At 42.5% G+C, this 26641-nt stretch overlaps 3 protein-coding genes across 10 annotated transcripts in view; 1 reads left to right on the top strand and 2 right to left on the bottom strand.

Annotated features, from left to right (window-relative positions):
* Positions 1 to 10793, top strand: part of ANKRD6 (ankyrin repeat domain 6) — a 185998-nt gene extending 175205 nt beyond the window's left edge. For all 8 annotated transcript variants that reach the window (XM_069598280.1, XM_069598279.1, XM_069598277.1 and 5 more), the window contains 3 exons: positions 6119 to 6232; positions 7106 to 7232; positions 8731 to 10793. In XM_069598280.1, the coding sequence (XP_069454381.1) occupies positions 6119 to 6232; positions 7106 to 7232; positions 8731 to 9308 (819 nt within the window). In that variant the 3' untranslated portion in view covers positions 9309 to 10793. The remainder of the gene's footprint in view (positions 1 to 6118; positions 6233 to 7105; positions 7233 to 8730) is intronic.
* A 4437-nt stretch (positions 10794 to 15230) lies between these two features.
* LYRM2 (LYR motif containing 2) lies at positions 15231 to 18145 on the bottom strand. Its single transcript, XM_069598283.1, has 3 exons — positions 17408 to 18145; positions 16790 to 16930; positions 15231 to 16106 (listed from the first exon to the last, which is right to left on the bottom strand). The coding sequence occupies exons 1-3, from the start codon at positions 17450 to 17452 to the stop codon at positions 16026 to 16028; spliced, it is 267 nt and encodes an 88-aa protein (XP_069454384.1). The 5' UTR covers positions 17453 to 18145; the 3' UTR covers positions 15231 to 16025.
* Positions 18146 to 20561: 2416 nt separating this feature from the next.
* The window catches only part of MDN1 (midasin AAA ATPase 1), a 145579-nt gene continuing 139499 nt past the window's right edge, over positions 20562 to 26641 (bottom strand). Inside the window, exons 97-102 of the mRNA XM_069598273.1 lie at positions 26436 to 26610; positions 25195 to 25268; positions 24991 to 25105; positions 23889 to 23952; positions 22811 to 22953; positions 20562 to 22042 (exon numbers count right to left, since the gene is read on the bottom strand). Of these exons, the coding sequence (XP_069454374.1) occupies positions 21854 to 22042; positions 22811 to 22953; positions 23889 to 23952; positions 24991 to 25105; positions 25195 to 25268; positions 26436 to 26610 (760 nt within the window). The 3' untranslated portion in view covers positions 20562 to 21853. The remainder of the gene's footprint in view (positions 22043 to 22810; positions 22954 to 23888; positions 23953 to 24990; positions 25106 to 25194; positions 25269 to 26435; positions 26611 to 26641) is intronic.

Below are 26641 nucleotides of genomic sequence, written 5' to 3'. Positions count from 1 at the left end.
TAGGTCTTCTGCCTATTGTGATCACTTTATGTGATTTCTTGAAAGCCATTGACTTAAAAATTTTTAAGAGCATGTTTAAATTGCTTTCTGTTATAAAATAATATATACCATTATGGAGCATTTTTAAAACATGAAAACTAGGAAAGGAAAATAAATCACCTGTGAACCTACGATGATGAAAAAGCACTATTAATATTTGGGTTTATTTCCTCCAGTCCTTTTACGTCTGTGTGCTTTGACTCCCCTTTCCCATTGTACACCAAGGTAATATAATCATGTTTATCGTTTCTTATTTTTCCAACTTTATTTTGAAAGTGGTCGTACATACAGAAGAGTTGGAATGATGGCTTATTGAATGTTTGTGCACCCTCCACCTAGGTTCAGCCAGGGGTTCCTGTGTCGCCACGTTTGCATTGTGTCTCTCGCACACACTTTTGGTTCTTCTGCTTAACCGTTTGCTGACCCATTACCTTCAAGTACTCCAGGAGACATGGACTAAGAATGAGGATCTCGTCCTTCCTTACACAATACCATCTGCACATCTGAGAAAAGTAGCACTAATTGTGTAATATGCAGTCCGCATTCAGATTTTCTCAGTTCTCCTAAAATATGTGTGTTTTATGGCTGGTTTTTGTTTTTAATCCCAACCTAGGATCCGGTGAATACTTTGGCTTGTATACTGTATGTTAGGTCTCTGTCGTCTCTTTTCATCTAAAACAGCCCCTGGTTTCTTCTTGTGGCTCTTGTTTTTTCCCATAATAACTTTTTAACAGAGTCCACGCCATTTGTTTAATAGAATGTTTTATAGTCTGGATTTGTCTGACAGTTTCTTCATGGTTATTTTTAATTGTGTTCCTCTATCCCTGTATGTCTGTGAAGTGAAAGTTAGGTCTAGAGCAGTAATCCTCAAAGTGTTGTCCCCAGACTAGCAGCGTCAGCATCATCTGGGGACTTGATGGGGAAAATATGCAAATTCTTGGGCCTCCTCCCAAATCTCCTGAATTTAACTGTAAATAAAACTCCAGGGGCAGAGTCTTAGCGACCTGTATTTTAACAATCTCCAGGTGATACTGGTAAAAACAAGTTTGAGAACCATTAGTCTAGATGCTTATTTAGGTTCAGGTTAAATATTTTTGGCAAGAATATTTCATAGTTAATTGTGTAAGCTTCAAATTACATCACATCAGAAGAGACATGTCAGGATGCCTCATTATTACTGACGCTAAGTTTGATTGCTTGGCTAAGCTGGTGACCACTGTCTCTCTCCACTGTAAAGGTATGTTTTCCCTTTGTAATTAATAGATATGTGATGGATATAGGTTTTTAAATATAAAAAAGCTTTTAAAAGCTTACAAAATAACACATGTTCATTGGGGAAAACACCTCACATGCAGAACTATTATCGTAGTGACCCTGCCCAGAAATCCTCCCATTGCTATGTATTTTTGTGTAGGTTTTTTTCTTTTATAGATATAACCTTACTAATTTCACTTTTAAACAAAAAATGGAACTGTACTGTGCTTTTTTTGCAGTTTACTTTTTAAGTTGGTAAAAAGAGCTAGAGTGTGCTTTTTAATGGTGGTAGACCTGTAAAGTTATAGTGTGCTTTTTAATAGTGATGTTCAATTTCAATGCAAGGAAATAAAATTTTACGTCCTGCTTTTTTCACTTAATTTTAATTTTTTCAACATAATTTTATGTATTTTTGACTGTGCTTGGCCTTCGTGGCCGCTCGGGGTTTTCTCCAGTTGCAGCGAGCAGGGGCTTCTCTCTAGCTCAGCGCTCGGGCTTCTCATTGTCATGCCGTCTCTTGTTGTGGAGCATGGACTCTAGGGCGTTGGCTCAATAGTTACAGCTTGCAGGCCTAGTTGCTCCACAGCTTTTGCAATCCTCCTGGACCAGGGATCAAACCTGTGTCTCTTGCATTGGCCATTGCACTGAGCCACGAGGGAAGCCGTTTCGCTTAATTTTGTTTCTTGAGCACTTTCCCACATCCTTGGCTTCATAATATTCCAGCATATCAATACCACTTAATTTATTTAACCATACCTTTTGTTAGACACTAAAGTTGCTTATAATTTTTCACTCTACTAAATAAATGCTGTGAACATTTATGTACAGAAACTTGATTGCTTCTGAGGTTATATGCTTAGAATTAGGATAATGGGATCCAAAGTTATGAATATGTTTAAGGCTCTTGATAAGTGTTGGCAAGCTACTTAATTGAAAGGTTGTACCAATTTATATCCTACAAGCAGGATCTGAGTTTCTGTTTCAAATCTTTGCTATCATTGAATTTTTTTTTTAAGTTTTTGCCAAATTAAGGACATTTGACTGTAATTTGTATGTCCCTGTCTGTTGGTGCAATAGTATTTTTAAGGTTTGTGGGTTATTTGCATTTCATAAAAAGCCCATTTTCAGAATATCTGGGCCATAATAGATTAAACTGTTTTGTAAATAAAACCTCACTTTAGCTAGCCCAAGCACAGAAGGGAATGTGTTAGGTGAATGTTGAGATGTCTCATGGACCTGTTTGGTGCAAAGAAGGTGACAGACTGGGGTGTAGAACCTTAGTCCTAATTCTGGGTCTCAGGGGACTGACTCTAGTGCAGCATGAGTCAGGAGCACGTGCCTGGACCATCAACTATGCCCCAGGAAGACAGCTGTGTGTCAGCCTGGGTACTGTCCAGTCTAGGCAGGGGGTGGGAGGTGGGATAGCAGGCTGGTCCTAGGAAACAGGAGGAGAGCGGGTCCCAGGAGGCTGTGAGGGATGAGGAGCCCAAGCAGAAGGAGCTCACCGCATCTCCAGAGCTGCTGCTGCTCTTTTATTTACAAACATCTGAGCGTGGGACGTCAGTATGTCCCCAACAGGAGAGGCGCTTGCTGCCAAGCCCTCCGTGTCTGGCTCCCACTCACAGTGGTTCCTGTCTCTTCTGTGGACCTTGTCGTGCAGTGGGAGTTTGTCTTGCTGGTTGTTAGAGCCCCACGGGCGGGGTCCTGCTTAGGGATTGGAGGAGCAGAGAAGGGCACATGATTGCAAGGTGACAGTCACTTGCTCCTCCTGAGAGAGTCAATTCCTAGGCAGGTTGATAAGAAGTCTGGGGTCCCTGAGAAGGAGAAAGGGGCCTGGGGTTCTCGAGGAGGAGATAGGGGTCTGGAATTCTCAAAGAGGAGGAAAAGACAAACATCTTTTTTCCCCTCTACATTCCTTAGTCTTAGTCACATAAAACGTTGTTTCTCTTTAAGCCTGGAACTGATGATTACACAACTCAGTTTAAACTCTGTACCAGGGAGTATATAACAACCATGTATCCTGCTTGTGGACAGTTTTCTCCTTTCTGAAAACCTTCTGACTAATCCTGATATTTTAGAATGTATATTATGGGAATGGGTCTGGTAAGATCTTTTCTATTGTTAAATTCTAATCCTGTTATCCTAAAATGTAAATTGTGGGAGTGTGTCTGGTAAAATTTCCACAAACTTGAGATATTCTTTTGATTTATTGTAAATAACTCCCTTGCTAACACTAGGAGGGGGCCACTCTCTGTTCTCTTTCTGATGTCTACGTCAGAAGCTTTCTCTGCCTCTTTTCATACTTTAATAAAACTCTGCTACACGAAAGCTCTTGAGTGATCAAGCCTGGTCCCTGGTCCTGGAGCTAAATCTTCTTCAGAAATCACGAATCTGACATTGTTCACCATAAGCTATCACTCCCTGAAGTGATCCCTTTGAACTCCGTCCACTCCCTTCTTCACAGGTGCTGTGACTACTTTCAGTGAAGGATCTGTTCACTGGGAATGCTGGAGGAAAGCTCTGACTATCCAGCTGCTTTCATTTCTTCTCGGGCAGCCATTAACATTTAAAAAGGGGAAGGGGGGTTAAAAAAACATTTTTATTTTTATTTATTTATTTTTTTTTTTAATTTTTAGTTTTTTATTTTTTAAATTTTAAAATCTTTAATTCTTACATGCATTCCCAAACATGAACCCCCCTCCCACCTCCCTCCCCAGAACATCTTTCTGGGTCATCCCCATGCACCAGCCCCAAGCATGCTGCATCCTGCGTCAGACATAGACTGGCGATTCAATTCACATGATAGTATACATGTTAGAATGTCATTCTCCCAAATCATCCCACCCTCTCCCTCTCCCTCTGAGTCCAAAAGTCCATTATACACATCTGTGTCTCTTTCCCTGTCTTGCATACAGGGTCATCATTGCCATCTTCCTAAATTCCATATATATGTGTTAGTATACTGTATTGGTGTTTTTCTTTCTGGCTTACTTCACTCTGTATAATCGGCTCCAGTTTCATCCATCTCATCAGAACTGATTCAAATGAATTCTTTTTAACGGCTGAGTAATACTCCATTGTGTATATGTACCACAGCTTTCTTATCCATTCATCTGCTGATGGACATCTAGGTTGTTTCCATGTCCTGGCTATTATAAACAGTGCTGCGATGAACATTGGGGTACATGTGTCTCTTTCAATTCTGGTTTCCTCGGTGTGTATGCCCAGAAGTGGGATTGCTGGGTCATAAGGTAGTTCTATTTGCAATTTTTTAAGGAATCTCCACACTGTTCTCCATAGTGGCTGTACTAGTTTGCATTCCCACCAACAGTGTAGGAGGGTTCCCTTTTCTCCACACCCTCTCCAGCATTTATTGCTTGCAGATTTTTGGATCGCAGCCATTCTGACTGGTGTGAAGTGGTACCTCATTGTGGTTTTGATTTGCATTTCTCTAATAATGAGTGATGTTGAGCATCTTTTCATGTGTTTGTTAGCCATCCGTATGTCTTCTTTGGAGAAATGTCTATTTAGTTCTTTGGCCCATTTTTTGATTGGGTCGTTTATTTTTCTGGAGTTGAGCTGCAGAAGTTGCCCTATCAAGCTACCAGCCACATTTTTCACAGAACTAGAACAAATAATTTCAAGCTTTGTATGGAAATACAAAAAACCTCGAATAGCCAAAGCAATCTTGAGGAAGAAGAATGGAGCTGGAGGAATCAACTTGCCTGACTTCAGGCTCTACTACAAAGCCACAGTCATCAAGACAGTATGGTACTGGCACAAAGACAGACATATAGATCAATGGAACAAAATAGAAAGCCCAGAGATAAATCCACACACATATAGACACCTTATCTTTGACAAAGGAGGCAAGAATATACAATGGAGTAAAGACAATCTCTTTAACAAGTGGTGCTGGGAAAACTGGTCAACCACTTGTAAAAGAATGAAACTAGATCACTTTCTAACACCGCACACAAAAATAAACTCAAAATGGATTAAAGATCTAAATGTAAGATCAGAAACTATAAAACTCCTAGAGGAGAACATAGGCAAAACACTCTCAGACATAAATCACAGCAGGATCCTCTATGATCCACCTCCCAGAATTCTGGAAATAAAAGCAAAAATAAACAAATGGGATCTAATTAAAATTAAAAGCTTCTGCACAACAAAGGAAAATATAAGCAAGGTGAAAAGACAGCCATCTGAATGGGAGAAAATAATAGCAAATGAAGCAACTGACAAACAACTAATCTCAAAAAAAAACATTTTTAAAAGGCGAGTTGGACCTAGGGGAGTGGGATGGGAAGGGAGGCGGGAGGGGACATGGATAAACCTTTGGCTGATCCATGCTGATGTTTGGTAGAAACCAACACAATATTGTAAAGCAATTATCCTTCAATTAAAAATAAATAAATTAAAAAAAATTTTTTTAGAAAGAGGAATTGGGGTAGCTCCATACTCCTTGAAACAGTTTTTCCTTGTAATAATCTTGGAAATAATTTTCAAAGGCCCACACAAATTTTCTTTCACCGACAAGGAATATATTGGCTCAAATTGTATATTTGCTGTGTATTTATAGTCTCTGGACCCACTCAGGATTTTAAATGAGAAAAAGAAAACAGCATTGGCTTACACAGAAACATACTCAGGAATTCTGAAAACTTAGAGAGTTCCATGAGGGCCACACGAAAAGAACAGGGTGAGGAGTGGGATGTGCTTGCCTTCTGTCTGGCCCCTTACTCGTCTCAGGAGTGAAGACCTCAGGGCCCATCCTTAGATCATCTCAGTCACAATGTCCCCTTTGCCTGTTGAATCTTAGATGCGGGTTCTGGACAAGCTGATGGTGGAGCGGCTCTCAGCAGAGAGAACGGAGTGCCTGAACCGCCTGCAGCAGCACTCAGACTCGGAGAAGCACGAGGGAGAGAAACGGCAGGTGAAAACCAGCATCTGTCTGTCCTGTCCACACTTCTCCCCGAGGCAAGGGACTCAGCCCTATCACCAAAAATCCCCAGATCCTCTAAAAGTGTTTACATGACAGAGCGTGTCATTTTTATAACCTGAAGGTAGGAAAGAGCCTGGAGTTCGAGTCCTGTCTGTGGCTGAATATGCTGGTAGGAGGCGGAGGCTGGGCAGTTTATAGAAGGTGCTGGGGAAAAGGCGGGCTCCGCCCAGGGTCAGTGCTGTGTACTGCGCTTCTGCTGGGGTATGACTCTGTTGTTGCACAAAACTTGGTTCCTGCCCTCAGAATGTGTGGACCACCCAGGACGGCAGACACGAAGTGAGTTCCTGTGAGTGTGAGAGTGTGTGCCCCTAAGCAGCCAGACATGCTTTAGGTGTCTGTGTGTGCTGTGTCCTCGGTCATGTCTGACTCTGCAACCCCATGGACTAGCCCACCAAACTCCTCTGTCCATGGGATTTTCCAGGCAAGAATCCTGGAGCGGGTTGCCTTTTCCTCCTCCAGGGGACCTTCCCAACCCAGGGATGGAGGCTGAGTCTCTTGTGTTTCCTTCGTTGGCAGGCATATTCTTTACCACTACACCACTTGGGTGTTTGCTTTTATGATGCCTCTAAATCACTTAATGAAGATAATACTTAGCTATCGGCTTGGGTGCTAGGAGAATCCCAGGCTTTGGGGGGCCTACAGAGAAGGCTGTGTGGCCTGTGGGAGGCAGGTAGCCCACAACTTTGGGACTTCTCCAGATAATAGCATATCATAATTGAAAAGTCCATTCTTGAGGCTTTAGTTCATAAGCTGTGTATCAAAGTCTCCTGATGATTTGTGGACTAACTTGTGGGATTTTTTTAGATGTCCTTGGTGGATGAATTAAAAACCTGGTGCATGTTAAAGATTCAGAATCTGGAGCTGAAGCTTTCTGGAGATTCTAGGGCCTCCAGGACTAAATCCACACCGTCCACTTGCGAGTCCTCCACAGGTAACCAGCATGCAGAGAGAGCCCCTCCGTCCAAAGATGACGAAACCCCCAGGTTGAGTTCTCTTCTTACATCTGAAGACAGCCTGTATGATAGGGCTGATTGAAACACCAGATTGTAGCATGAACTCTGTAGGGGCCAGTACCATGCTGTGGCTATTTAATAATAAAGTACTCTTATTTAAGTGTTCAAAAATTTGTTGAATGAAGGATTAAAACAATCGCTGATCAGTGATGGCAGTGCAATACTGATGGTGTGAGAGTGGACACCCAAAGATTAGGGTGAGGAGGGGACCTGTCTGTTTGGCAGGCACTTGCCCTTGCGTCTCTTTCCCTTTCTCATCCTTGATCAGCCTTCCACCTTTGGCCAGCTCTGTGTGGGTGCTAAGTCGCTTTGGTCGTGTTCAACTCTTTGACCCTGTGAACTGTAGCCTGCCAGGCTTCTCTGTCCAGGGCATTCTCCAGGCAAGAATACTGGAGTGGGTTGCCGTGCCTTCCTCCAGGGATCCTCCCGACCCATGTTGAACCCACATCTCTTTACATCTCCTGTACAGCCTCGTTAAACCACAGATCATGTATCAAAGCTGCCCCAGGTGCTAGATAAGAGATGCTTTTAGCAGAGCACCGTTGTTAGCTCAGGGGTTATACTCAGTGATGATCATTTGAGGACATGCACAGCCTTAGTAATTAGACCTTCATGGGGGATTTTGATGTGTTGTGTATTTCATATTACCATGGACCATTTCTGTATTTTTGTGCCTTAATGGTGGGGAAAACCCTGGGCAAGTTTTTCATGCTGGGACTAGTTACAGAACTTGTCATAGAGCTCTGGGTAGGGGGATTAGGACCACCTCTCCAAATTGGGTCAAGGAAGTTGTAACTGGGGCTCTGGTGTGGAAAAGGCCCAGAAATTAAGAGCATGGGGGTGCTTACTCTCATCAGGTGCCCAGCTCTGCTTTAGGACATACAGTGAGATGTATCGTCCTGAACTATCAGGAAGTGGTACCCAGAGCCCTTTCATGTAGACAGTTGTTGTTGTTTAGTCACTCAGTTGTGTCCGACTCTGTGACCCCGTGGACTGTAGCCCACCAGGCTCCTCTGTCCACAGGATTTCCCAGACGAGAATACTGGAGTGGGTTGCCTTTTCCTTCTTCAGGGGATCTTCCTGACCCAAGATCGAACTGGTGTCTCCTACATCGGCAGGCAGATTCTTTACCACTCAGCCACTTGGGAAGTCGTGTAGATTGAGACAGGCTGAAGGAAAGGCCAGCAACATTTTGGCTTAGATGCCATGAGTGGGTCTAACACAGTACCCGTGAAAGCCCTGACAAGCCAGCATCATAACCCAGGGAGAAGCGGAAGGAAAGGATGGGAGAAGCTGCACAGGCAGGTGGTGACGGAGAGGTTGGTGGCTTACAGGATTCCCAAGACTCTCAATGCCAGCCCAAGTGACTGTATGAACACAGATTCACTCTGACTTTTGTTTTTCTTCCAAAACCAGGTGTGGATCAGTCAGTGGTGACTGCAGGCCCAGTAGCAGCCTCGGACAGTTCCCCCCAGGTGGTCAGGCCCAAGGAAAAGGCCCTCAGCTCCACCGCCACCCACAGACTCCAGCAGCAGGAGCTGTCTTCCTCGGACTGTATGGGCTCCCGACTGAGGAATGTCAAGGTCCAGACAGCCTCGCTCCCCTTGAAAGAGGCAGCCAGATGCGATCCACAGGCTGGGCCTTGTGTTGACAGAGGCACCCAGACCAAAAAGTCTGGGAAAAGTGGGCAGACGAGGCACCGAGGCCAGCAGCCAGCAGTCAGCACTGCCGGCGGGCAGCCGCCGCCTCCAGCAGCAGGCGGCGAGCAGACCGCCCCTCACGTTCGAGACACCTCCCAAGCGCTGGAGCTCACCCAGTATTTCTTTGAGGCTGTTTCCACGCAGATGGAAAAGTGGTATGAAAGGAAAATTGAAGAAGCACGAAGCCAAGCCAGTCAGAAAGCCCAGCAAGACAAGGCCACGCTGGAGGAACACATTAAAAGCTTAGAGGAGGAACTTGCTAAACTAAGGACTAAGGTACAGAAGGAAAACTAGGGCCCATAGTGGAAGCAGGGGAGCCTGGTGCACTGCCGTCCACGGAGTTGCGAAGTCGGACACGATCGAGTGGCTGAACAAATTAGAACACAAATGGCCTGAGAAAGGATCCTTGAGGATTTCCTGTCCTGCAGCTGCAGAAGAGCGATGTCCAAGGTGTCAGTTATTCTGCACACAGCAGAACTTGCCTTTAAAAGAAAACAAAACACTAATTTCTAAAATGTGTCAGACACACGTTTCCTACGCCCTGAAGTTATGAAGACTTCGACAATTAGACTGAAACCAGGGGAAGCGTGCTTGGTTTCAGGTTTCATTATAGACTCAAAACCTCAGCCCAAGTTCATCTGAAGTTCAAAAGCTCAAATTAAAGAGCCATGCCAAGAAACTAAAGGATGTATTAGCCTAAACCCTAATATTCCCAACATGAAATAATGTAAATGAAAAGCAAGAAAAAATATTCATCCCTATGAACTGGAGTCAAGCAGTCATTCATAGCAACACAGCTGCTGTGCCTGGACAGAGTGTCTTTCTGAAGAGCTGTAATACACACGCTGAGGAATGTCAAGATCCAGACAGCCTCGCTCCCTCAAGTTCATACTTCTCAAGATGCTGACATTTTAACCAGGGGAAAACTCATCAAACAAATTTTGAGGAGAAGGATTTTCATGATGTCACAAGATCCAGTATATCTTAAAATGTTTTGAAAAGTCAGAGTGTATTTACATAATGAGTTAATTGGCATAATAGCACTGAAAATGTGTGTTAATAGTGAACTCAGAAAGGTGCAGATCATTCGATCATGGTGTTTGTATCTTTCAGCCAAAATATAGAAATACTACAATCAATCATAGTGATTTTCAAGTGGATTAATGGAAAAAACATTCCCATAACAGTTACCTGAAATTTTTATAATCTAGTTCCCAGCCAAATTATCTTAGAGCACCTTCCTGAATTTGAGCTTATTGGTCTACATTTTATAAAGACAGTTATTTCATTCTGAATTGAGTTCTGTCATTGAGGAACTTCAAAAGCTTCCCACTGCTTTGTAGTGACTATGTCAAGGTAAATAATTCAATAAATTGACTTAGATCCTCCAGCATCATGGAGCCCTAGATTTTTACTCTGTGGGGTGTACAAAGTTGAAAAGTAACAGTATATTGAAACTTTTGAATTATCTTTCAAGCTTCTTGTCCTTTGGAATGTGGCATTGTATTCATCTCCTCAAAATTCCATATATGCATAGAAACTTCAATTCTATTTCTATAAACACAGGAACCAAGTACTGTTGTCTGTAATTTTGAATAAAGTTTTGCTCATTGAGCCAAAGAGAAAAATGTGACTTCTTGACACCCAGAGAGACAAATTATGCATTTAGTCCCTGCGTGTTCTGCCCTCAGGCTCAATTGTTTGGGGTTTGTTCTTTCAAATACAGTCAATGGATCTAGGCGTTCCTAATAAATGTAGATGTATGTCATCACTCTGAAACCCGGACAAGGAATTAATTTGGTGTTCTTTCAAGTTTATCATTAGGTCTGGGAGCTCATCTTGTTGCTCTACTACTCTTGGTGGGGAGACGACTCCTCCCCAGACTCTCGTTAGACTGTGAACTGTAGGGTTAGGGTTTCGTTTCCCTGTTTGTTCCCAGTGCAGCATCGCAGGATTGTAGGGCTGCGTGGTACCTTGAGTTTTCTAAATCTGTTCCCAACGAGGTATCACTAAACCTCTTCAGAATCCTTCCTCAGTATACAGCAGTCTATTGAGAGCTGCCTGACATTGAAATCCTGAGACGATCAGTAAGTCGTGTTCCAAGGAGAAGTTATTCTCACCCATTAAGAGATCTGTTACCTTGTGGGGTATCCCTGTTGAGAAATGCTGAAACCATTTTAATGCTTTGGTGGTATTTTGATTATATAACTCCTGTCCATCAAAAGCAAGCAGCTTACTGTGAACTGGAAAATTCCACCACAGTCAGGGAAGAGACTAGGGAGAAACATGGAAGGTCAAGTGCACCTACTACGGCAGATCACGTGGGTCTTATTTCTCATTGAAGGGAAAACCAGCGGAGGCCAGGAAACCGAACAGGGTCAGCTGGCTTCTAACTCAGAGATCACAGCGTCTCGAGACAAATGCAGGAGTGTTCTCGGTGACTGTGTGTGGTTTGTTTTTGTACATTAGCATTGTCAAAAACTCAACTGAGGCTCCCACGTGTATTTTTTCTTTTTTCCCTTGTGCTATTGGCTAAAGTGAACAAATGCCACAATAGTGCTTTTCCTAAGAAGCAGAACTATTAACAACTTACGACCAGTCAGGTAGGTTGTGTTTCAAACTGAGGCTGGAATTTTCAATAGCTGTGGGAAAAATGATGTAAAATACAGAAAAGATGTACAATACTGCAGTATTTTTTTAAAATTGTTAGGGCATTATTGCATTGAGTAGTAAATATCTGTGATAAATTGAATATTCTAATTTTACTTTAGACTTTGGGAGCCCAAAATGAAGGGGTGTTTTCATGTTTATACCTTCTTTTCAGTCAAGAGTTGATTCAGTCAAAAGTTGAAGCTTGAGAGGTATGTTATATTCTATTTAATATTTTTATCACCTTGAACTTCTCTCTCTTCCAAGCATTAAATATGGTTTTCAACATTATGGAAAATATCCCATATTTAAAGAATGAAAGTGAGAATACTTTGTTCAGTCTACATTTTCATTTGTGTGGTTGACCAAATTTTATGGTTCCTGAAGGAGTGCTTTCACCTAGCCACACTTCGCCTTGTTTTTAGAAGAATGTAACTTAGACTAAATACACTTACTTTTAAAGGAGAGATCAGGTGTACTGCATGAAAACATAAAAAAATTTTTAAGCCTGCTGTAACATGAAAAGATTTTTTAGTGCAAGCTTAAACAGAATGCTTTCTTTAAACTGTTGACCTTTTGGAAAATACTGAACAAATGAGAAGGGGACAAAACCTCATCGTGTGCAGGCTAAGATAATGTATTTTTTTTTAACAAACTGTTTCTAAAAGCTAAATGTATTTCCTATGATATAAAAGCCAATCAATTAACTAAGACTTAAAGGACAAATCAGTTTAAAAAAAAAACAAAACCTAATGGCCTTTTAGAATATGTTTTACCAATGAGAAATTTATGAAGAATATTTTTTCAGCCATCATTTTATTTAGGGAAAAATATTATTTTCGTCTACCACTTAGCCAAATGTGACTAAATGTGAACACACTGACTTAAATCCATGAGACACACAGAAGCAAGACACCGTTCAGCAAAACACTTTTTTTTAACAAACAAAATGGACTGGGTAAAAGTGATTTACTTTCCTCAGCAAACAGTAGTAAACTTCATTTAATCCTTAAGGTATTTCTCAAACATCTGATTCAAGGCAGGAAACAGCCTGAGGTGGTTCCCAGTTTGGCATGGAATGACAGCTTGCCTTTGATCCTGTTCAGGCCTTACTCGACATAATCCTTATTATTATTTTTTTTTCAGTGTAGATGTTAGCTGCTTCCTTTTGGTTGTTTTACTTGAATTTTCCTTACTTTTCTATAAAAGATAATTGAGTTATTTAAGTTTGGCTCTCTGCCGCTCAGCTTCTTGAGTGGAGGAGAGGCATGATTGCAGTAATACAAATTCCAGGAAATAGGATGTCTTGCCTTCCTCGAACGCTGGAAAGTCATCTGTCCCTGCAGACACATCTGCAGCAAGGCCTGTGCCATGCAGTTCAGTCTTTGATAGCACACTGAAATGGGGGAAATAACACAGGAGCAGTCAGAAATATTGGAGAAGGCGATGGCACCCCACTCCAGTACTCTTGCTTGGAAAATCCCATGGATGGAGGAGCCTGGTAGGCTGCAGTCCATGGGGTCGGTCGTGAAGAGTTGTACACGACCGAGCGACTTCCCTTTCACTTTTCACTTTCATGCATTGGAGAAGGAAATGGCGACCCACTCCGGTGTTCTTGCCTGGAGAGTCCCAGGGACGGGGGAGCCTGGTGGGCTGCAGTCTATGGGGTCGCACAGAGTCGGACACGACTGAAGTGACTTAGCAGCAGCAGCAGTCAGAAATATAAATAATAGCCGTAGCCTCTCTTCATGTGCTAGAAAGCTTTTGTATTTAAAAAACTTCTAATGTAAAAAGACTGATTTATTGTGGTGGTGGTGGTGGTTTAGTCACTAAGTCGTGTCCGACTCTCACAAACCCATGGACTGTAGCACACCAGGCTCCTCTGTTCATGGGATTTTCCAGGCAAGAATACTGGAGTGGATTGCCATTTCTTTCTCCACAGGATCTTTCCAACCCAGGAAACGAACCCAGGTCTCCTGCATCGTAGGCAGATTCTTTACCGACTGAGCTATGAGGGAAGCCCCTATTGTAATTGATATACATAAATGGAACGTTCAGACCTTAAACTTTGAGAACAAAACATTCAAACAATAGTATAGTATTGCTGACTCAATGGGCAGTTACTTGAACAAACTCCAGGAAACAATGGACAGAGGAGCCTGACGATGCAGTCCACGGAGCTGAAAGAGTCAGACATGACTTAGTGACTGAACAACAACTAGTTTACAGGGAACACCCAGAAAGTTCATTTGGCTAATCCAAAATAGTGATCAAGATGGTGAATTAAATGTTTCACCAGTGGTTCTCTTTTGGCCAGTTTCTTATTTCATGACCAAGGTTCAATGTGTGAGAAGAAATTGCTAAATAAATCTTCCTTTAGGCTAAACAACAGACTTGACATAATTCAGGGGAGATAAAGCTGTAAGTGAACACATAAAATAAAACTATTCATCAGAGATGAAGGGAAAAGCTTATCCCTGAGAATGATTTTAGCTTTGGAAAGATGCAAATTCAACTTTTCGTGTGTTTTATCCACTTAAAACCAAGTTAGGTTTTCTTGGGGAGTCTGTGGTATTTTGGTTCTTGCAAATACAAACCACAAATGCTCTAACATCTTCCACATACACCACTGCTAGGATGAACATCAAAGTCACTGACTGCCACATGTCATAAAGGATGGTTTTTAGCTTCAAGATTTTAGATTAACTAGAGAGCGCCTGTATTTTCATATATATGTCAACCATGCCACACAGAGAAAAGGGTAAATATTTCTAAGTGTGTTCTTTGTTCAGGAACTGTTCACAGGTGCTTTTCCTTTTGTTCATCAGATGGCTAGCCTAAAGTACATCTAGATAAAAACTGGCTCATGCAAGCATTTAAAATGTCCACATTCCCCTGTGGAAGAGTATTCAGGATTATTTTGTCTTGTGGCCTCTGAAGCTGTGGGAGGCAAAGGTGGGCCTTGGGATGCAGGTTACTGATACACCACCATAGGTTTACACAGCTTTATCATCCTTCAAAAGTTCTTCTTTCAGGTGGTGCTCAGATCCTTGGATTAACTTTTTAGATCTGTTCTGTAGATGAACTGCCAATCCCAGCCTCTTCGGTGAGCTTTCACTTTCACTGAATTAACTGTTAAACATTTGGTTTCTTTCAAGGGTCCTGAAGTCAACTTTATATCCAGTGTATTCTTCAGACTGTTTTTTCCTGTTACCGGGGCAGAATCTAATGCACTGAGGAGCTTGCTTAATGATTTACTTTCCACATGGTTGTTAAGGTAACTGTATTTGTTTCATCCAGAAACTGCCTCTTCTTTTTGGAAGGTTCATTGTTTCTCTTTCTCCTCTTTCCAACAAAGTTCTAGATTCCCTGTGGGGATCTCTTCAGAGAGTCCTCTGAGTATCAGATATGATACATCTGAACGACATGCCTCAACAAACCCTGAGGGATAACACAGACAGACTTTCCAAGGAAGCTCCAGACTGTCTCTGAGGTCAGTACACCTCCAGCCCTACAACTCAGTTTTTAAAAACAGCTTTACTGACTTACACACAAAATATCAGGGGGTGGGTGGGGAATGGCTTTATTGAGAGATAATTTGCATACATGTAAAATGTACAATTCAATAGATTTTAGTATATTGAGTTGTGCATTCATGTAAATGGAATCAGACAATATGTAATCTTTTGTGACCGGCCTCTTAATAATGTTTTCAAGATTCATTCAGGTGCAGCATGTATTAGTACTTCATTCCTTTTTGTTTGCTAAATAATGTTTTATTGTATGGGTATACCACATTTGACTTAATCCTTATCAGTTGATAGGCATTTGGATTGTCCACTTTGTGGCTCTTATGAATAATGCTGTTTTACCCTTTGGGCAACTGGACAGTCTGTTTCCAAAGTGGCTACACAAATTTTATAGTCCCACCAGCCATGTATAAGGGTTCCAATTTCTCCGTCCTCACAAACATTTGCAGTTACCTCCCTTTTTAATTACAGCCATCCTAGTAAATGTGAATAGCATCTCTTGGTGGTTTTGATTTGCATTTCCCTGATGATTGATTAATGGTGTTGAACATCTTTTTATGTGCTATCTGTTGTACTGATTTTTGCTTCTTACAAAATACTGCTGACACATCTAAAAACATTTCCAAAATACCAGGTGTTTTTCCGTGCTAAGACAATTGCTCTGATGCACTTTTCTTGGCTCTCTCTCTGATATGCTATGCTCCATGTTCTGATATTTTGCTCAAGGGTTCTACATATAAACAGTTTCACTTGGCTTTGGGCTGCCCATGATTGAGCCTAAGCTTAACTAAACACATGGAGACTTTAAAAACCTTTCAGAACAATGCTGTAGTTAAGATCTGGCTAAAACAAGTGTTTTTTCTAACTCTTTGAGCTGCATATTGCCTTGAGTAATCATCATCCGGATTGTATCCTGTAGAAGAAAGTGAAATCTGGTCAGTTTTAATTGGTAGAACAAGGTACAGCTCTACCATTTCATCTGTTAAAATTAAGAATTAACACTGAGAACTGGAACTGCTGTACTTTAGGAAAGCCCAGAAGTAACAATCAGGGGTGTACAATTGTCTGACATGCTTTCATATATCCCAAACATACTTCTCAAACCACCATGCTGTAATATTTATCATCTTTTTGTGTGTGCATGCAGATATTTGGTTTAACAGAAAAGTTGGGTGATGCCACTGTAGAGTATAGATAAACACTGTAAAATTTAAAATACCAGTTAAGTGAAAAATCAGTGACACTGAGAGCAATGATCAAGATATATCATTTCAAGCTATATTCCAAGATAGCTACTGGATTTTTTAAAAAGCTCACTAATCAAGCATCCCAGGTGGCACTAGTGGTAAAGAACCCACCTGCCAATGCAGGAGACCTAAGAGATGCGGGTTTGACCCCTGGGTTGGGAAGATTCCCTTGGAGGAGGGAGAGCATGGCAACCTACTCCAGTTTTCTTGCCTGCAGAATCCCGTGGACATAGGAGCCTGGCGGTATTTCAGTAGATATTCCAAGACAGTGTATAAACTTTAAAAAAAACACCTCACTAATCAGTACAAAAGGGCCAGGGTCTTCCCTCACTAGTGATCTTGGTCTCACCTCTTCCGTGGCACTTTTGTTTCTTTTGAATTCTTCTCTTGCCCAGTCCTTCAGGTATTTGCGATCAGAATCATTTGGAACTTGCCGAATTGCCTTCAGAATCCTTCTGTAGAGGAGGAGAACTTGTTGCCTTCTCATGAACTGTACAGGAGAGGAGAAATAGCAATTACAGCTGCACAATCGTCAGTTCAGTGGGTTTTCTTTTTGGTCCTCAATTTTGAAAAGAGGAAAGAAAACCATTTTTTCCCCTAAGAAAACGGCAAGAAATTTACTTGGATTGTTTACTCATTTGTCAAATACAGGAACCCTTAAAGAGTACAAGCCACAGAGGAGTCTTTATAGTGTGTCACCAGGCAATGAAGTACCCGGGCTAGATATCCAGACCTCAGCCAGCCTCTCGCCTCCGCGACCGAAGAGCACCCCGCCCCGCAGCGCCTTCCGTCCTCCAAGGCGGGAAGCCCCGCCCCCCAGCCCGAGCCAATCAGAGTGCGGCGCGCATAGGGGCTTCCTCCCCAGTCGTCCCTCAGTCCCGCTCTATAGGATGGGTGGAGGAAGCGGTAGAGAATCGAGCTCAGACCCAGAAAAGCTGCCCTTCTGGCCCGCGAGAACAGCTGGTACCTGCTTGAGCGTTAGTGTCGCTGGGGGCAAGCGGGAAGTGGCCATGTCGTCCTGACAGCGCGGTTCGCTGAAGCCCCGGCGCGCAGGAGCGGAAGTGGGGGGGGTGACGGGGCGGGGCGAACTCGGTTTCCTGGGAGACGGCCTGCAGCGTGTGCGCCCCCTGTAGAACCTGGCAGTCTATTGGTCGGAACTAAAGCCCGAGGCAGTTTCGCTTTGTCTTAGTCTGTTTCCTTATCAGAGAAATGGGGTAAGAGTTCCTGCGTACTAGATTGTTGTGAGAATGAAATAGTGGTGAGGCATTTAGCACAGTTCTCAACACGTGTTTGTTCTATTAAATGGAAGTTAAGGGTTTTGATGGTGAAGGGAGAAAACTGTATTCCTTTTGAGATTTAGTGTATATAGCTAAAATTACTAAAATTGTAAATGTTAATTTCTCGAAGTTTGTGTTGTGCTCTGCTCATTTTTGTCGTGCTCTTTTCCTGGCGCTGTAGTCTTCATGATCGTCATTAGTTACAAGGTTTTAGGTGGTTGTCCCATTGCAGTTTTGAGAACTTTGTATCACTATGTTCAAATGAAGAAACGAATATCCCCTACACCCTAAGCTTTTATTTCCCTATGAAGTGAAGTCGCTGTCATGTCCGACTCTTTGCGACCCCATGGACTGTAGCCTACTACGCTCCTCCACCCATGGGATTTTCCAGGCAAGAGTACTGGAATGGGTTGCCATTTCCTTCTCCACAGGATCTTCCTGACCCAGGGATCGAACCCAGGTCTCCTGCACTGTAGGCAGACGCTTTACGGTCTGAGCCACCAGGGAAGTCCTTATTTCCCTATACTTGTTTTTATTCTCCCCTCAGTACACTCTGTAGGCTCTCGGCGTGTATTAACTGTAAGAGGTTAGTGAATCCCTCCTACTTCCGAATTAAAATATGGCCTTAAATGTTAAGTAGTTACCGGATCATTCCCTGAGCATCTCCACTTGATTTGCTTGCTTGGAATCCTAACCCTAGTTGTGTACTTCAGTGTGTGTGTGCCCACCTGTTTTCTCACTTCTAAAGTGAAATGATAGCATCTGCCAGAGTTGTTACTGTAGTACTGTATGTAGTGCACTGAGAACAGAACCTAGCACGTGTAAGCACCCTAGTGGCTATTACCAGGCATTGTGTGAATAATGTTGATGCCATAACCCACCCTTTTTCAATCCCATGGGCTGTAGGCCACCAGGCTCCTCCATCGATGTCATTTCCCCGGCAAGAATACTGGGGTGGGTTGCCATTTGCTCCAGGGGATCTTGACCAGGGATCAAACCTGAGTCTCCTGCATGCCTGAAAACTTGTCTAATTAGCAATTCACTTTTTTCCCTTTTAACTATTAGTGAAATATCCCTTGTCACTTTCAGTTACACTTATTTTGTGGATTGTTATGACTTTGGTCCCTTTATGATGACCCAGACTTTTATTCTAATTTTATATGCAGTTTGCCATATTTAAAAAATTTTATATCCTTTTAAGTCTCTATACACTGTATTTTCTATTATTTTGATTCTTTTCATCTTCTCCCTTTAATTCTTAAAAAAATTTTCATTATTCATGTTTAAAATATTTATTCCACCTAGAATTTTGTTTTATAGCATATTGGGGATATAAGTTCTTTTCCAGGTGTAAATTATAGTTTCAGCACCATGTATTAACCATTCATTTATCTTCCTGGGCTTTGTGATGGTCTTGGTAAATTCTTTTAGGGTCTGAATAACCCTTACAGCTATTTCATCCAGGTTTTTGTTGTGTCTTCATTAAGCAGTAATACTGTCTTATAGTATCTTGTAAGTATCTATTTGTCTATGACCTTTACAAATGTTTTGTCATTTTCCTTTAAATCATCTTAGAATGTTAATCTATAAAGTAACGTGAGAACAGACATTTTTATACTATTTCTTCTTTTCATCCAGAAACATCCCCTTATGCCAGACACTGGTAATGCTGTCCTGAGTCATATGCCTTCTGTTCTCAGAATCACTCTTAGGGTAGGAAGACATAAGTCTAAGATAGTATTATAGATGCTGTTAAGACTCCTACCATGGGAGCACGTTCTTCTTCCAGGGCTTATCTGAGCTAAGTGTTCATCAGAAAGGCAAAGTGGGTAAGAGAATTCTAGACAAAGAACACACAGAACACTGGCAGATTCTAGGGCTCCTGTGGTTTGCTGTGAGCAGATCAAATAGTGTGGTGGGGATGCTGGGAGAGAAGACAAGGGAGTTAGGCCAAGAAACAACAAATAGTACCTTCTTCACAGGAATTCAGAACGATCTCCAAGGATGCTGTGTGATAGAGTGAAGCTGGCACAGTGATTAGTAGTTTGAGCTACATTTTAAAAGAGATCCAGCTGCAGTACAGTACAGAGGAAAGCAAAAGGGAAGGGGCAGAATAAGATAAATGTCTAGAAGTGAGAGCTGACCAGATTGGGGTTTGGATGGAGATGGGAGTGAGGCAGATGGAAAGGCTGATTTCCACGTGAGAGAGTGAGTGAGCAGGCATCCACAGTAGCTGCTTCTCAGTGACTCAGGCATGTCACACTTCCTAGTCAACCCCCTCAGTTCCTGTGTCTGCTCCTGTGCTTCCTAACTTTTTCCCATCACAGCACAAACTGAAAATGGCACTCCTCAGTAACCTGCTTACTCAAATTCTTCTGTGCCACCTTGTTAGCTCTCCTAGGGCCAAGGGAATTACTCATGTTGGTATACCAACTAGGATGCTCCAACTTAGCTGGTCCTATCAATTAAAGGGAGATTCGATGGACTGCGTCACAGTCATAATGTTGGTTCTTACCTCCCTGCAGGAAGATTAAACCTCCTCCTCTACAGAGGCCTTTGGCTAGTGATACATCTCTTCCACTCAGAACTCATCTTGGAGTAGTACCCTTACAAGCCATTGTGTGCGTCCACCAGCCTGCCCTTCTTCTGCCCTGAGACCAGCATGCGGAGGCTCACCCACCACAGACAGGAACACAAGAAACCCTGGGGCTGTCTGAGGTAAGCCACTGAAGTTGCAGGGTCATGATACACAGCATAAACTAGTGACAGCTGCCTGATTCAGCAGTCAAGACCCCTCGCACACCTTTTACACTCTTGTCATATTCCATTAAGAATGGTCCTAAGTGACAACCGTGGTATATACTTTTTAATACTTTTCAGAATACAAGCTGCATAGCTTTTTAGAATAAAAAAAGGATATAACCTCAGGTACATGCTTTAGGACACTCGGTTAAACAACAACAAGCAATCTGTGTCTTTGAGGACCACCTCAGAAGGGTGGCACACTTCCCAGTGTAACTGTAACACACTTGGAGATGGACGATTACACCCTGGCATGTTGTCTACAAAAGGACATTTGGACAGGCAGAACTTAAAGAGAACACAGCACAGTTTCAAGTATTCAAGCACTGCTTTTTGGCCAAGTAAATAAAAAACTGCTGAAAAACCGCTGGTGGATTTCTGACTGGGAAAAGAGGTTTGGCTGCTCAGTTCTTCTGACACAGCACTTCTTTTCCAGGATAAGCCTGGCTCAGTTCAGCTTGAAAGCAGTGTGAGGAATGATTCTTCCTCTTAACTATTAAGAAAAAATGAACTAAAGAAATAAATTACTACAACAACAGGAACTGTGGCATTGAGAGAATGGAATAAACAAAGGGAAAATCATCTTTCCATCATTGCATAGTCTCCCAAAGCAGCAAAGGTGAAGGAGCATAGGGAGAAGCCCCTTCCTTCATACACGACCCAAGGGTCATTCTCTGAGGATCTGGGCTCCCATAATGTCTGGTTGCTTTATGAGAACACACACAGCATGAGGTTCCTCCCCATGGAGAGAAGGTAGTTCCTTTCACAACAAGCATGGTAAGAAAATACACTGACTCTCTAAAAATAAACTGGAGCTGTCTTAGCCATTTGACGGCTTTTGGGTACACACTGCGGACTTAGCAAGGCTAAGCCATAGGGCAGGGTCAAAAGGGATACTCCTTTTATTTAGTCCTTTGTCCAGAGCTCTGGCACAGTCCCATGTTCCCGGCAGCATCTCCTCAAGGTGGTATCCAGGGTCCCTGTGAGGGGAAGCAGGCAGCTGGGCCCAAGGGTGGGGTGCAGCCTCCTCTTGGGCCAGGGCTGCCCCAGGAATGAGACTCCTGCTGCTGTTCCTTCACTGCCCCAGGTTTGTTACACGAACCAGAGCCCAGGCACAGCAGGGAGCAAGAGTTTTCTTTAGGCCTTGAAATCGAAACTTACGTTGCGATAACTTTTTGTAGCTATTGGGTGAATGTTTATAAATCAGGTCTAAGATAAAATACTATTTTCAAGCTAGGAGTTCAGAAACAGTTCTCCAGAAGGGAGCTCCTGGCAAGCAGGGTGACATTCTGAGAGCAGTTAAAAGTCTCACTTGGGACTGTGTTCCTCCTGCTCTATGGGTGGTCAGAGGCCGTCACCAGCTCAAACCACTGCCTGAGAGCATCGCTGAGCGTCTCGGGAAGTGCATTCACGTCGCGGAGAATTATGTAAAACGGGAATGGGAATTCTTCCATGTACGATCGAATTTCAGGCATTTCTCCAGGCCCTTTAAATATCGGTACCTTAATGTCCAAGATAGAATCCTGGCAACAGAAGACATTTTGAAGAGAAAAATTAAATCAGCTAGCTCTTTTATGATCTCTTTTGCAGACAATAGGTTCCTGCATATTAAAGTAGCTCTTATTAAGGAAGAGGCAGATCTCTGAGTATCCCTCCCAGGAGAATGGACACCGAAAGAGAGGGAAAGGGGTAGATGAGCAAACCTGATTGCGCTATGATGGTGTTTCCTATTCTATTCTTGGAATAATTCACGTTAAGTCTTCAACTTGCTATTCAGGCCTTAATGTGACCTGGAGAGATGGGACTTCCCCTGGAACAGAACTGCCTGTGGATACCTTTCATGTAGCCACAGATGCTTGCTCCTCTGAGGAGGGCACTGCTGAGATACAGTACCTAGGAAGGGCTGGCTATGTTTCCAGCGGACAAGGCCCATCACAAAGGCTGCAATGCCTGTGGTGACGCTGTGCAGAGGGAGACGACCCACCAGAGTACCAGTCATCACAGTAAGTGGTTCAGAGGATGGTCTCTAGTATGTATGGCTTCCGAGTTGTTACCTACAACCTCTCCGTGTTTGTCCTTTGCTGTAGAGTGGGAATAACCACGCCTACATCACCGAGTCATTGTGCAATTATATGAGAACTATAAGATGCCTCAAACAGTGCATTCAGAATGCCACAAGTGTTAGAGGAGTTCTCGGTATGATGGTGAGATGCAGGCCATTTTTCAGATAGGATAGCTTGGAGGGAATTCTCACTTTATCTCCAGAAAAGTGGCTGTTAGTAGTCACTCACCCGCGAACTGGGATTGTCCAACACAACAAAAATAACAAAGATGTTAGCGTTCCGGGCGGCCTGAACTGCTGCTAGGACTCTGTCTTTGCCTTCGAGAAAAAGGCCGCGTCCATCAGAGACCACCAGGAGAAGCTGGGCAATTTCTGGAGAGGAACACATGGCAGGAAGGGAAAACTCAAACAACTCGAGAACTACCACGGTAAGACAAATTAGGCAGGCTTTCTCTGAACTAGTAAAACCAAACAGTTCTGAAGCTGATGAATTCTGGCACAAAGAGGGTCTCCAGTTAGATCTATTATTTGAATGTGTGAGGCAGAGACAAAGCTGTGCAGACACTTCTGTCAATAAAGCAGTTTCCCAACAGTGCTTTGGGGGTATGTCACATTTAGATCAACTTTGTTGTATAACAACATGTGAGAATGAAAACACATGTTTATGGATATAAAGTATAAAGAGAGCAGTCCTGAGCAGACCATTAGAAGAAAGTACCCAAATCAGAAACATGAACTGTATCTTTCAGATTTCTGTCAACTTCCTGTACCTAAATTCTTTTTTTCTTTTTCCTTGAAATTGACTCATTTAAACAAAACTTAAATAGACTAGACCACTAAAATGAAGTGAATAAAAATGTTTAAAAATTTTTAGCACATTATATTTTCAGTGAAAATTACGAGTGTTGAGAGGCATGCATGACCTGCTTCGACAGGCACAATCAGAATGGAGGCTTTAGGAAGGAGTTAGAGCTGGTGTGCTGTAAAAGGCCCAATCAATCACGGTGGATTACCTGGTTTCTAAATTACATCGTCCTCTGCTTTCCTTTGTTACTAAAATATTACAGAATACTCTTTACATTTAATTCCACACACCCTGCTCCTTCCTTTCCCAAGTGAACTCAAATCTACCAAATAAAAAATTCCATGAATGTTTAATACCTCCATCATCCCCTGTTCATGTCTTTTCCTATAGAGCATCCACTTGAAAACACAGTGATGGGTACACTGAAGTGAGAATAGCAATTTGCAAATAATACAGGGGCAGAAAAGTGTTTTGTTAACAAAGACCTGAGAACACAGCTTACCTGGACTGACATTTTGTGAGAGTTTCTGAGCGGCTGCAAACATGTTGGCTACAGACTCTAGAAACTAAACCAAAACCAGAAATAGACACTTAGAAAACTATTTAACTCTTTCCATTGTCACAGAGACTGAAATTACATCTGGCACTTAAGTGATCATCTCAAATCTATAGGAACCAAACTGTCCCCCAAACTGTCCCTTCCAGTCACCCGCAAAGGACTGACAAGGCTTGCACTTGGCATTTACCTTGGGTGCTGGCATTTCAAGCCTAGACCTGTACCCCTGGCATATACCCCACTAATGTTCTATGAGAAACCCCAAAGTAGGGGGGAAAAAACACTTAACTCTGGGGGACAGGAAGTCAGTAACTCCCCAAATGAACTGAAGAGCTGTCTTTCATGAAAGGAAAATAACTGAGCAACAAAGGGCAAAAAAACCCCCTCACAACATGTCCATAGGAAAGAAGTTAAACGAAGATAGGAATCAGGAGAGAATTACTATCCCATACTGTTCTAAACTCATGTCACCCTGAGCAAGTCACTACTTTATTTCACATCACTTCTCTAGGCTAAATGGTGGAGAGAAATTGGCCTTGACCCACTTGATAAGTGTACTGGGAGGTGGTTCATTTTCCTAAAATGCTCCAAACTGCTCAAAAAAAGTAGGGAGCCAAAAATCAATGATGCAAAGTGAAATGATCTTTGAGTAACAGAAAAAGAGGTCACATTGTATTTAATAATGGATGCCAAAGGAGATTCTGTTCCAGTGGTACACAATCTTGAGGTTTAGGACTATTCTCTATTGTAAATTTCACCATATTTGGGAGGAGGGAGTCCTAAAAATAATGTCTTTCCTATACCAGAAAAAAAGGGGCTTCCCTTGTGGCTCAGCTGGTAAAGAAACTGCTGGCGACGCGGGAGACCTAGGTTTGAGCCCTGGGTTGGGAAGATCCCCTGGAGAAAGGCTACCCACTCCAGTATTCTGGCCTAGAGAATTCCATGGACTGTATAGCCCATGGGGTTGCAAAGAGTTGGACACGGCTAAGCGACTTCCACTTTCATACCAGAAAATAACTTCAGAAGACATGTGATGTCATGAACTTACCTGAGCAATCTTGGTTTTCTTTTGCTGGAATTTGCAGAGCCGCAGAATCTGGGACCCTGAGTAGTCACTGAACTGTTCGTGGAACGGATGTAATAGCTTTACAGACTCTCCAAAACTTGGAGGAGGAAAACCAAACACTGGGAGTTACTTTTTGTCATGCCAAAAAAGGTTGGGTTTCCCAAAGGGATTAAAAGGCACCTTTACCTGCATACTGCAATCTGACCGACTTCTAGAAGGGTTAGAGCATTTCCAATCACGGCCAAAGACTCAAAGGCAAGCTGTAAAACAGAAAATGGAGGGTTGAAGGCATCAGGGTATTCTTGACACCAATGCCTTTCAACTCTTTATACCACAAGTCCCACAGGAAACGCTATTTTTTTGGTATGGCAGGGGAACACCATCAATATGGCTGTTCACCAACTCAGGGGCCTTGGTAGTCTTAGGCCCTGGGTAATGCCACAGGCACCAAAAACCAGTATCCGTTATAGTAGGAGGAAAGGTCTGCTTTAGCATTACCCGATAAAAGTGATCTCCAGAAACTTGGTCCATAAATTATGGTTTCCCCCTGCTTTTTTGACTACATAATCCCTCATGGATAAAAAATTTTATTAGCCTATTTATTCTAATCTATGCATAAATGACGGTATAGTTTTAGAATTTAAATTCAACTGAAAAGAAGATGATATTTATAGCAATTAACACCTACTGAACATGTATCAAATACCTGGCACTGAACCAAGTGCTCTATCTATGTTATTTCATTCAGTCTTCATAATGACTATGAGTTTAAGTATTGTTATAATCCTTTTTTAAGAAGTAAAATTACCTGCCCAAAGTCATGTACTAAGTGGGGAGTTGAGACTTGAACCCAGGTTTAGATGGTATGCTTTTTTTCCCCCAGCAAAGTGTATGCATAGACTTCACGTTACTCACTGGCTTGTGCTGGCCATCACTGTGGAACCCCCCACCACTCTCCATGTCCATGACGGTGGGTGGGGTTGTAAAGACCTCTACCCAGGCTCCTAAGCCCTGTTAATACTGACAGAACACTAACTCTACACAGACTTAAAGAAATGTATACTGAAGACTTTTTCTTCAAAAAATCAGAAATATTCAGATACTAAATTGTGCATGGTCAGTACAAAGAGTACAGTGCATCATGTTTTGTGGAAAAGAAACATTGTCAGACTGACTTACCCTGCAGCTAGACAGCTGCACAGCAAGGCTAAGAAATACAGCAATCTAAAAGATCTACAATTTAAGAGACCACAATCTTTGGGACATCCTGAAATTGCTTTTGAACTCTTTAACGTTTAGGTCTTCTCAAATATGGTATCACATTCTCAGAACTAACTGGTATTCCAAAGTGCTTTCTGTCCAGACCACATTCAATACAAATACATTCAGGTGGCCCATCAAACCATCATTGCACTGCTGCTCCTTACCTGTTTGGTGTGGTTGTCCACCATGCTGGAAGAGTCATCAATAGCCAGACAGATTTGATACTGCCGTTTACTAGGCTTGGTTCTTCGAAGCCAAATCTTGTCTTTCCGAAACTGGCTGGCAATGTATGGAATGACCTTCCGCATGTTCAGTCGCTTCCCAGTTCGATAGTCCCCTCTATTAAATTTAACCAAACAGAACAAAGATT

This window comes from Ovis canadensis, chromosome 8 (assembly GCF_042477335.2).
Source record: "Ovis canadensis isolate MfBH-ARS-UI-01 breed Bighorn chromosome 8, ARS-UI_OviCan_v2, whole genome shotgun sequence".
Taxonomy (NCBI): Eukaryota; Metazoa; Chordata; class Mammalia; order Artiodactyla; family Bovidae; genus Ovis; species Ovis canadensis.
Note: the sequence above shows the minus strand (reverse complement) of the source record. Positions and strands in the feature narration are given on the sequence as shown.